The following is an 11,674-nucleotide window of genomic DNA, read 5'->3' on the forward strand; positions in this document are numbered from 1 at the left end:
CAGGTTCGGCATTTCAAGGGTTGGTTGGATCTCTATTTGCCCAGTCAGGGTCTCTGGATCTGGATGTTGTCTTGGGCTTAGGTTCCGAACCTGGGAGAGCAGATTTGGGGTGGGTGGGTGTGGCTTGCTCTTGGCTTGCTCTTCACTCCTTGCTGTAGTGTCTTGCTGACTGTGCTCCCCTCTCACCCTTGTGCCCCAGATGTCCTCTGCCTACCTTTTAGGCTTTTCTTTTCTTGAAAGTTGTTTTACTCTGTCTCCTTGATGGTTCTTTCACTCCAGGATTCTTTTTGTGGTGTTATTTTAATATTGGTTCGAGAGGATTCTCATGGTGACTCTGAGCTTCTCTGTTCTACTCTGCCATCTTGGCTCCACATCCCTAAAACATTATTTTAAAATTGTTATTTTTTCCATGAATATTTCATTCATTTATTTTGTTTCCATATTGTTCATTTTTGTAAGCAACTGATCTTCTAGAACGATCCCCCAAACAGAAACGCAAATAATCCATTGAAAAATCTTCTGCTTCCATCTCTATCCCGACTCCTCTGACAGTTCTTTCTTGGGGGTGGAGAGAGCATTCTTGGTCCTGAGGCCCTCAGACCTGACCTGGTTCACTGTGCTGCTGAGAGGAGCCAAGTCTAGCTCAGCTGATCATTTGGCAATATTGCTATTACCATGTACAAGGTTTTCCTGCTATAAAACATTATTAAAAGTTATATCAAGTGACTTAAACAACTAGAGGGCTATTCAGCACTCTTGGCTTGGCCATGCCAATATAATAAAAAGGTGTGATGCCACCTAATTAATTTATGGATTTAATGCTGTATCCTACTACCAAGGGGATATTTTATACAACTACACAAAATATTAATAAAATTCATTTGGAGGAGCAAAAGGGTTTCCATTGCAAGGGAACTAATGAAAAGAAAAAGTAGGAATGAAGTGGTGAAAGCACTTCCAGACCTGAGATGGTAAAAGAAACCAGAAACCTTTGGAAGCATTCCATACTGCCTAAAAACCTGGCAAGATTCAGAAGTAGAGCAGACTAGATGAAGAGAGAAAAGAAATGGGGGATAAACCCAAGAGGGAAGACCTGCTCTCGATTTGAACAGGACCTTCTGGGAAAACTCGAAAGAGGACGAAATCTTGTACTGTGCACTACCGTGGAATTTGTGTCCAAACAGGTGAGCCACCTGAGTATTGGAAAGTCACGTCATAACAAAATCACCAGAGACGCGGATGAGGTGCTTTTCACAGTTAGGACAATAATTTTTATTCAAACAAACAATAGAGCTGATCTTGACAGAGAAACCAGAGAACGTTGAGTACAGAAGTTACAGGTGGTGGTTACAGAGTTGCTTCTGCACTAACAAAATCCATGCAACTAGGCCAAGCAGGAAAGTGGGCAGTTGGAACAAAACTTTCTATCCCAAAGCTCTGAGAAGGATCTCATTTCAAACACAAATACATTGAAATGAAAAGCCATTCCCCAATGTGGGCAGCTCATATGAACGAACAGTTCTCAAACGATTAGTTACTGCATAAAAGATTGTTCCCAAATGGTAAGAAAGGAGAGAAAAACACATCAAAACAGCTCTGAAGTTCTACTTCACACAGAACAAATCAGCAAATGGGATAAAGAAGGGGAGGAGTCAATGCTGGACTCGGGGCATAGAGAGAGACATTGTGGTACACTTGGTGGAACTGAGTTTGTCTAGCCTTTCTGGAAAGCAATCTGGAATGACACTATGCAAGTGACTGAAGTGTCCATACTGGTGACTAGACATCTACTCCACGATGAAAAAGAAAGGTCCCACGCACATCACAATATTCAAGGCTACAAGCTTCTGTAGCAACAAAGGACTGGACACACAGAATCTGCCCATTGGTTGCGGAATGGCTACACGAATTGTCCCATATGGGGAACGTGACTGCATCAGAAGAAATAATGACCATAAAGAATATAGGTAGGAAACTTCTGTAACGTGAGGCAAAGCGGAAGGCACGAAACCAAGATGTCACCAAATGAAAACAGCCATGAAAACAGGAAAGAGAACACTGTGCAATTGTGACTATCAAGCTTGGCACCAAAGAAGATAGATGAGAAAGCACCTTCTCCCTATTTGGCAGAGGCGGGGGACTATGGGTACAGAGCGCTGCCTAGACTGTTGGACTTGGCGCGGTGCTTAGTGCTGTCCAAGTGTGCTCCCCCCACCCCCGTTATTCCTTTATTCTAAGGGATGGGGAAAGGGGGATGGATGTCTTGGGAAACTGAGGAGACATAAAAATCAAAAGGATCAAAGGAAAAAGAATGGGGGATTCAGCCAGCCTGGCCTACTTGCTGACCCTGACCCTGCATCCATGCCAGGAATGCCTTGCCTTCTTTCCTGGTCCAATCAGAGTCAGCCACTGACTTCTTTGGAGGTTCTCTGGCTCCTTCCCCTCTGAGATGCTCCTCCAAAGACTTTGCGTTGTCTCTCTGCTCTCTCATCCACTCATTAGACTAAGAGTTCCTGGGAGGGCAGGGACTCCACTTTGGCCATTCCCTTCTGATGCATCCCTCCATCCTCTTCTTCCTCAGCCGCTCCCAATTCCCACCTTGCTTTTTGCCCGATCAGTTTTGGCTGCCAAGACTCCAGTCTAGGAGTTTTCTCTTGGCTGAGGCCATGCCAGAGTCTCCTGTGTGTGCGTGTGCATGTGCACATGTGTGTTCAGGGGGCAGCAGAGCCAGGCTGGGGGTGGGAGGAGAAGAAATGCTTTGGGATGGCCAATCCTTTTACTGCCAGAGGGCTAGCAGGGGGAGGCTTGGGCTTCTTCCTGTGGAGTCCACAGTTCTTACCCAGCTGCTTGGGGAGATCATTGGGACTAGTTTAGGTAGTGGCCTGGAAGTGCTTGCTAGAGGGGGAGCTAGAGGACCCCAGGGACTGAGGAGGCTCCGCCTTTCCTGCCAATGGCACAGACAATGAGGACAGTGGCCCTATGCAGGGGAGCCATGGGAGAAGAGACTGACCAGGGGGAGGCCAGGGAAGCGAGGGCCTGCGATTGGCTGTAGCAGTTTTACACATCGACGTGGCAGATGGCTCTTGAGCTGGGGAGATGGTAGTGAATGCTGTAGCTAAGGGAAGTCCCACCTGGTCCTCCTGGCGGGAGGGCAGGGACTTGCATCTGCTCCCCCCTTTTCATTTGGCTTCCTTAGGGAGTGCCCACACTTGATGCTTTTGTGAGGACCCCAAGATCTGAGGTGCTAAGTGGACTTTGGATAAAGTCTCTTAGAGTGTCGACTAGCTTCAGATGGCCCAAGATTGCCACCATGCCAGCTGCTCCTGGTGCCTAGGTCTCAGGTCTAGCCCGTGGGCCTCTTCTTGCCCCCACGTGCCTAGATGAGACAGGTCCGTGGTGCCAGCCCTCCCTGTACTTGGGCACCTCCTTTTTGCGTTGCCAGGAAAGAGCCAGGGAGGCTCTTCCTTTCCCTTCTGCACTGCTGTCTGCTGGCTTTTCCTCAGGGGCCATTTGCAGGGGGTGGCCTAAGGAAGAGCGGCAAAGCTGAGCCACAGAGAGTAGGAAGGTCATCCGTGACCAGAACTCCCAGGTGAAGGGGGCCCCAGGGCAGACTTTGAGCTGCAGCTGGAAGGGATTCCTGGGGCCAGCAAGTCCAACACCATCATTTTACACAGGAGGAAACTGTGACCCAGGGAGGTGGAGTAACCTGGTCAAGGTCACAGCATGAGGGGATCTAGAATGGTGCTCAGAAGACAAGGCATGTGAATCCTAAGCACATTCTGAGTATATAGACTGTGGGTCCGGGGCTGAATGGCCAGACCAGCCATGTTGGAATTGCTCCCTCTGTGGCCCCAGACTGGTTCCCGCTTTCCTCTGGGGCCTCAGCACTTAGCGTAGTGCCTGGTCCACAGTGGGCACTTCATAAATGCCGCTTGACGTATCATTTCTGCCACCTGGTGCTAAAGGTATGTCAAAGGACCCTAGGTGAGGGCACTCGGGTGCCAGCCAAGCCCTGCCCCTGAGGGCACCAAAGCTCATCATTGGTGCAAGGCCAAGCCTTGGGGACGGCCACTCTGCAACTCGTGCCTTGCCCAAGACACTGACATCAGTGGCAGGATGCCCGTGCCTCGACTGGAGTGGGGGGAGGTTATCCCCCTCACTCTAGCTTCTCTTTCCTCATCCTGTTGTTCGTCCCCTCCACTGCTGTCTCTTCTGCTCAAGGCAGTGTGGGAAATGGCTGGAAGGAACCCTCTTCCTGCTCCGGAGCTTTTGCTCCTGGTGGCCAGGTGACAGGGCAGCTGAGGAAGAGCAGGGACTCTCTCGCCCCCCCCCCCAGTCCTGTCATGGGACTGTGGAGCTCTGAGTCCAGCCCTGGGACGTTGGACAAGGATTTGCTCGAAGTCACTCGGGTGGTGATCCACATCTGAATCCAGGCTTCCTGCCTCTAGGACTGGTGGGAAAGCTAGGGGCAGATGTAGCCAAATGGGCTCCAAAGGAGTGGGAGCCAGGTCCAGGAAGTGGGGTGGACTCCCAAAAGGCCCTCGAAAGGTGGCCTCCTCCCTCCACTGGGGATCTGAGCCCAAGGCTGTGTAGCCAGGGAGGATGTCGCTCTTCTTCAACCAAACATTCTTGAGTAGCACTCAGTAAAAAAGGGTTGCACTCTTGGGCTGGCCCACCCCACTCAGGTTTAGCTTGGGAAACTGAGGCCCACAGAGGAAAATGACTGGGTCACATGGCCAGTCAGGACTCTCACTGTTCCTCTGGATGGCATCTGGAAAGGGCAGCAGCCCAGAGAGCTGAGGATAAAGTCGGGCAGGCAGAGAAGGAGGTGCAGGGGGTATCTGTGACCTCAGATTGAGACGTCACTGTGTGGCTGTCCCATTTTGGGGAGGACAGTGGGCACAATTGGGACCATGAGGCTGGAGCAGCCTTTATGTTTGCGCCTGTGGTTGGGGAGAAGGCAAATGGGGGAGGGGCTGCCCATTGGCAGAGGGTGGCCTGTGAGCACAAGGGTTTGTAGAGGCACCATGAGGTGGCTAATGGGGAGGGTAGATTGGGTGAAGGCTAGAGCTTGGATGGCCCTGGGGTGGCAGTTTGCAGGGGGTGGGATGCCAGTGTGAGGTCAGAGGGTAAGGCCTGCTGTGCTCACTTATTCTCCTGGCCCCTAACAGACGCTCTTGAGTAGGGCCTCTCAGTGGGATGGTGGCACAGGGGGCTGGGAAGCTTTCGGGACCCTTCTCGGACCTCCTATTTGGGGTTCCCCAAACACCCCAAACAAATCTGACCTTAGAGGTCCCAGACAGCTGTGTGTGAATGTGCATGTGAGGGTGTATGTTTGGGGGCAGGCAGGGCTGTGTCCTCCTTCCCATCTCACAGGGGCAGAGATGCAGCTTGCCGCCTTTGACCCCAGAGGATGCGTGCCTCCATGCCCAGCCCCTCTGTCTTTCTCCACATGAGCCTGGCCTTGGGCTCTTCTGTGACCATCCCCACTATGGAAGACCCCTTTCCCAGTCTCTCTTCTGCTCCTCCATGGCAATCCTTGCTGTTCTTTCCTTCTGCCCAGAGCAACCAGCTGCCAGTGCCATCCATGCTGCAGGTCCCTGATTCACCCCCGACACTCCCACTTGCATTCACGCTCACACTCACACACACATGCAGCCTCTGTCCTTCCCCTCCCCCCCATGTCACCCCCTTTAGTCCTGGGGCCCAAAGACAGTTCTCTCAGTGCCCTGGTCCACTGTGTCCAGCAGCTCTCTGGCACTAGTGGCTTGGAGGGGCACCAGGGTGAAGCTTGGGCCAGCAGACTGGGAGGAGGGGACAGAACGCCCCTCTCGCTGCAGACACTGCTTTAGTCTCTCCTGGAAGGGGGATGTGGTGATGGTGTAGAGGACGGGGTTCAGGGCACTATTGATGGGCAGAATGAAGATAACCACCCAGGAGGTAACTGCACCTAGGGAGGAAAGCAGACGTCAGGAGCCAACAGACAGCTGGGGGGGCTTGGGACCAAGGGAGCTGGGGCGGGGCTGGCTGGCCGCATCAGAGGCTGGGGGCCTAGCTTTAAATTTCCAGTTTGGCCACTGAGAGTGGAGTGACTTTGAATAAGTCCCTTGACCTCCCTGGACCTCAGTTTCTTTCTCTGTAAAGTGGGAAGAAGATTGGGTGGCTTCTGTTGTCCCCTCCAACTCCCAAGACTTGATCAGAGAGAGGGAAACATGGAGGGTAGGGCAGCTCCATGAAGGATTTCTTCTCCACCCCATACCTGGGATTTCTAGCTGCAGCAGCGACAGCAGCTTCAGGAGGAAGATGGGCAGCCAGCACAGGGCATCCGTAAAGACGATGAAGAAAAAGCGTTTGGCAATGGAGACCTCCCGGGAAAGGTGCTGTGCCGAGCGGGCACGGGAGACCCGGACAGCGTGGAACATGCTGCTATAGGCCACCACCATGGTGATGAATGCGATCAGGTTGACCCCTGCAGCAGCAGACAAGAGCATCTATGGATGGACCTTACTCGTTCACTCCTTCTAGACCAAGCTCAAGCTCCATCTCCCTCCCGAGCCTCTCCCAGTAGCACCCTCCACCCCTGCCAAGTGCTAGGGAGACTCTCCCTGCATCCCCAACAACCTAGTGGTCATTGGCACTCATTCAGCTGTGTGCAAATCTCTGTGACCCCATGGACTGCCAGGTCCATGGAGTTCTCTGGGCAGACACTGGAGCGGCCTGCCATTTCCTTCTCTGGTGGGCTGATCCCCTTTGGTCAGAACTCTGCTAGGGCCTGGCCGTCCTGGGTAACCCTGCACGGACAGCATGGCTCAAAGTTTCAGTGAGCCACGCAAGCTCCTCCTCCACAACAAGGCAGTGGCCCGGGAGGGAACACTCCGAGTCACCTACTTTGTATTTCTTCTGTCTACCTGTGGGTATATGTGATGCCCGCAGATGGCTGCGCAGATGCATCCACACACCTGGTGTCTCCCACGTCCAGGGGGAGCTGCTCTTTCATTACCACCCTTGGCCTCCCTAGCTTGCTAGAGGACAGATGGGGAACAGCTAATGTTTCTATAGTGCTTGCCCTTGGAGCTCTGGAGCCTAGCTGGGTACTTAGGGCAGAGGGCAGGCTCTTAAGAAATGGGTGTCTGTTGCTTGACTGATGCTCTTTCTCGAGCAAGGGTTTGGAACCCCCAAGGAGCCCAGGCTTAAAATTGAGGCTCTGGGAATATGGATGGAGATGAAAACAATTTCTTTATCTCCCTGACCTCAAATGGAATGTTATGTTGCCATCAGTTCTGAACAGAGGCACCAACTCTGATTCCAAGAAGGGGTTCCTGGCCTTCCTCCTTTCCCACGTGACTGCCAAAGGCACCATGGCACCAAAACAATGAGGAGCCCCTTGTATAAAAGACCCAAGTGGGAGGGGTGCTTAGGCCCCCTGAGAGGGCTTTGGGGAGCCAGGATGGCACAATGGAATTCTGGGGAGGTCCCCTCCAACCTTAGCTCTGAGGTGGTTCGAAGGGGGTGCTGGGACTCTTAGCAGATCTCCACATGTCTGAGATCCTAGCCCTCTCCTTCATCCCTCTGGGTAATCAATAAGGTCCAGCCCATGGCCTCAGGGGAAGCTACCCCCCAGGCCCAGGAGCCCCCCAAAGCCCCCTCACCTAGAAAGATGGCAGTGGAGTAGTGCTGGGCCATAGCACTCTCAGAGGTATCGAAGTGAAGAGGGAAGCACACCCCATTGGTGCCATAGTAGTTGCCAAAGGGGCCTCGGCTCCAGAAGGGCACCACAGCAATGGTGAAGCCCACCAGCCAGATGCCCACCAAGGTGGCCAGGGTCTGCCGGCGGCCAGCCCGGTAGTGGCTGAAAGGGAAGACGATGCCCACATACTTCTCGAGTGTCATGTAGGTGAGCAGCAGCACAGAAACCTCTGAGGACAGCATGGCTAGGCACCCCCCAGCCTGGCACTGGGGACTGGCCATCCAGGCCTGGGCATGCTTGTTGTACTCGCCCGCATAGCGCAAGTCAGAGGCACCAATAAAGAACAGATAAACACCCATGAGGAAATCAGCACCTGTGATGGGACAGGGAGATGGAGGTGAGGCTCCACCTGGGCCCCCGAATGGAGATGGTGATCGCACGTAAGTCATTAGGCATGTGCACCCCTGGGTGAGTGCAAGCTGGCATGAGCTAGGCTGGTGAGGTGGAAGTGTGCCTACATGGCAGTAGGTGTGAATGAGATTGAGAATTGGAATCAGTGAATCAGGGTGGCAGGAGGTGGTGCCATTCCTACAATTAGGACCCATAGAATTTCAGAGCATCTGACTGAACACCCCTTCCTTCTCCCTCATTTCATGGGCAGAGAAGGAAACTGAGGCTGCCTTCCTGGAGTCACCATTTCCAAAGTGACCTCTCTAGTGCCCTTAAATACTATTGGGAATGGCAACTGTGAATTCCTCCCTCCCTCCCTCTCTTCCTTCCTTCCTTCCTTCCTTCCTTCCTTCCTTCCTTCCTTCCTTCCTTCCTTCCTTCCTTCCTTCCTTCCTTCCTTCCTTCCTTCCTTCCTTCCTTCCTTCCTTCCTTCCTCCCTTCCTTCCTCCCTCCCTTCCTTCCTCCCTCCCTTCCTTCCTCCCTCCCTTCCTTCCTCTCTCCCTTCCTTCTTCCCTCCCTCCCTCCCTTTTTCCCTCCCTCCCTTCCTCCCTCCCTCCCTTTTTCCTTCCCTCCCTCCCTTTTTCCCTCCCTCCCTTCCTTCCTCCCTCCCTCCTTTCTTCCCTCCCTCCCTCCTTCCCTCCTTCCTCTCTCCCTTCTTCCTTGGTTCAGTTCAGCTGCAGACAGAGGGCAGGAAGCAGGCAGATGACTGGCTTCCCTGCCAGAGCCTGGTGCCAGCAGACGGCTTGCCCCTCCAGCTCCCACCCATGTGTCAGGGGCTGTCAGAGGTCCAGAAGCGTCCCCCTGCTTGGACTCACAGCACAGGCATTTGATGGCCATGGCATGCTGGAAGTTCTCGGGCACAATGAGGGAGCGCATGCACACCACAAGCAGGTTGCCCAAGCAGGTGGTACAGGCGATGACCCAGACAAAGATTCGAAGGATCAGATTGGCCAGGAGGTTCTCCAGGGAAGAGATGCCGTCTGTGTTGGGCTGGCAGTTGCGCACATGGGGAACGTAGCTACAGTACTGGAAATGGCCGAAGTAACTGTGCAGAGGGGCAGAAGGTGAGGGCGTCACTGCCCAGCTGAGCCTCCTCCCCATCTCCCCAGGCTCTGTGCTGTATGTGGAGGGGCTCACTGGAAGCAGATTCGGGGCAGGGGTATACCCTAGTGAAGGCTCCAGGAGCACTGGTTGGCGACCACCCCCACATGGGGATGGGTGGGTGGGGGGCTTTGTCCTGTTCCCACCAAATCCCTACCCGCTCTCCACCACCCTGCCACCCACTCTTTCACTCATCAAGAATGGGGCTTGGGCAAAGGCTGGATTGGGCCCCCTCCTTCCCACCCTGCCCGAGCACCCCTTGGCTCTTGGGCCCTCACACGTAGGACAGGTTGGTCAGCTTCTGGAACATTCGGTTCTCGATGTTGGAGATCTCCATGCCCTCCATGCTCCTGAAGTGAGAGGAGGAGGAAATGGAGGAGAGAGCAGCTCCCACCCATCCTAGTCCAGGCCTTCAGAAGGCTTGGCTGCCCAGCATAGATCTTACCCGAGAGGCGCCATGGCTCAGTGCAAGGAATCTTGGAGCTGGGGATGTGGCAAGGGGGGCTGAAGTGTGTGACCTAGGGGGAGTCACTGGCATCCTTGGGCCTCAGTTTCCTCAGGGTTGGGCTTCCCGCTCTAAATGCCAGGCCTTTGTGGTGTTCTTTGTGTGGCCCTTCCCCCTGTAACTGAAGCCAGCAGGCCTCCACACTCACAGTGACTGCAGATAGGGAAGACTGTCAAAGTGGTCCACAGGGAGCTCCTTCAGAGGGTTGGCAGAGATGTTCCTGTGAGCAGAGAGGAGAGAGGGCTGGGGCTGTGCTGTGACTTGTTCCCGGCCCTCACCGTGCCCAACCTGGCTGTCATGGACTGAGAGTGGGAAGATGCTGGGAACTCTCTTGGCTTCCCAGCCTCAGTTTCCTCACTGTAATGTGGTTAGCAATCATTGCCCTGCTTGCTTCATTGCCAGTGAGGACGTCACCTCTATAACTGCACTGAGTTGGGGCCCAAGGGAAACTGTTTCCTTTCCTGTTTTGTTGCCAGCTTAGTTGCCAGTCTGGATGCCCCAAGACCAGGGCTGGCTCCCCCCCCAAGCCCCAGAGGCTGCAGCTTTGGGCCAATTCTGGTGCACTACAGCATTTAGCAGGGGCGAGGCCATGGATCCCTTTGGGAGGGAGGCGTCTCTCCCCTGAAGAGTGGAAGAAGCAGGCCCACTCACAGCATCTGGAGGTCCTGGAGGCCCTGGTACATGGATGGAGGCATTTCCTTCAGGAGGTTGCAGGAGAGGTCTCTGCAGAGAGAGAAATGGGCTCTAGTGGGAGCAAGTCCAACTTTGGGGGTGGGGAATGTCAGCTGACTCCCACTCTGACACGGCCTGTTGTGGCGCCCCTTGGACTGGCACATGTCTGTCAGAAAGGCCCTCCCCGCCCTGACGTTCTCTGTCCCAAGATGACTTCTTCATCGCTTCTCTGCCCTCTCCCGCACCTCGGCATCGGGCGCAAGGTAGGGAGGTTCCCCCACCCCCAGCCTGTGTCTCCATGGACCTGTGAGCAGGACCTGGCCCTGGGAATGGATTGACACTCACAGTTCTACCAGTTGAGGCAGATTGGCAAAGGTCCCTTCCTGAATCGCTTTGATCAAGTTACCCTGAAGGATTCTGGAAGGAGGGAAGCAGAGAGAGCTCAGAGCTCGGAGAATTGGCAGCCAAGAGATGGCCACAGGGAGAGGCAGGTGCTGGATGGTGCTGAGCCCTCAGGTTGGAAGCCCGAAGGCCTTTCCTGAGCCCTCGCATTCATGTGCCAACCGGGCTGGTCATCCACTGAAGCCCATTTCCACTCACTTGCCCTCTGGTTCCTGGCCCAGGCATGCCTCACCCTGGGTCCTCTGGCTGCAGTTAGTTGGCAAGTGTCTTCCCTTCCGTCCATCTTCCATTGTACCCACCCCATCTCTGGCCAGTCAGGCAGGCGGTCAGGTGGTCAGCCAGCCGGCTGTGGAGCACTCATGGAGCACTCCCTGTATGCCAAGAACTGTGCTAAGGATGAAAGGACCAGGGCCATGGAAAAGGGAGGAGTCTTGGCCCCTGTCCACTTTGAGCTCACATTCTAAGGCCAGCTGCGAACACAGAAGTGATGGGAGCAGCCACCGTGGGAGGACGAGCACAGAGAGGCCACCAGGGGAGCTCCTTTTCTCCGTATCCCATGCCAGGAGACTTGGAAGAGGACGAACCCTTGGGAAGAATTTCTGGGAGGTCTCTGGGGTGTGGAGGGATGGATGACGGGCAATCTGTGTTACTGGATCGAGCATCTACTTCAGCGAGGTTCTCGAGCCCAAGCGTGGGCACTTGAGGGGAGGGGAGAGCTGCGGTGGATTCCAGGTCAGGAGCTTTGGGGCCTGGTTTTGTTACAAATGGCATGTGGCCTTAAGCAAGTCCCCATGCCTCTCTAAGAGTGTTCACCCAAGAGGAGTGCGAGGCCATACTCTACTGAGCAGGGGGACACA

General features: G+C 54.3%; 1 protein-coding gene across 1 annotated transcript; it reads right to left on the reverse strand.

Annotated features, from left to right (window-relative positions):
- Nucleotides 1–1,245: 1,245 nt before the first annotated feature.
- Nucleotides 1,246–11,375, reverse strand: LOC100015861 (relaxin receptor 1-like). Its single transcript, XM_056809311.1, has 9 exons — nucleotides 11,275–11,375; nucleotides 10,761–10,919; nucleotides 10,395–10,466; nucleotides 9,892–9,963; nucleotides 9,517–9,588; nucleotides 8,953–9,182; nucleotides 7,650–8,060; nucleotides 6,260–6,469; nucleotides 1,246–5,950 (listed from the first exon to the last, which is right to left on the reverse strand). Exons 1-9 carry the CDS (start codon nucleotides 11,373–11,375, stop codon nucleotides 5,694–5,696), a joined length of 1,584 nt encoding a protein of 527 aa, XP_056665289.1. The 3' UTR covers nucleotides 1,246–5,693.
- Nucleotides 11,376–11,674: the final 299 nt, after the last annotated feature.

Source organism: Monodelphis domestica, chromosome X (genome assembly GCF_027887165.1).
Source record: "Monodelphis domestica isolate mMonDom1 chromosome X, mMonDom1.pri, whole genome shotgun sequence".
Classification (NCBI taxonomy): domain Eukaryota; kingdom Metazoa; phylum Chordata; class Mammalia; order Didelphimorphia; family Didelphidae; genus Monodelphis; species Monodelphis domestica.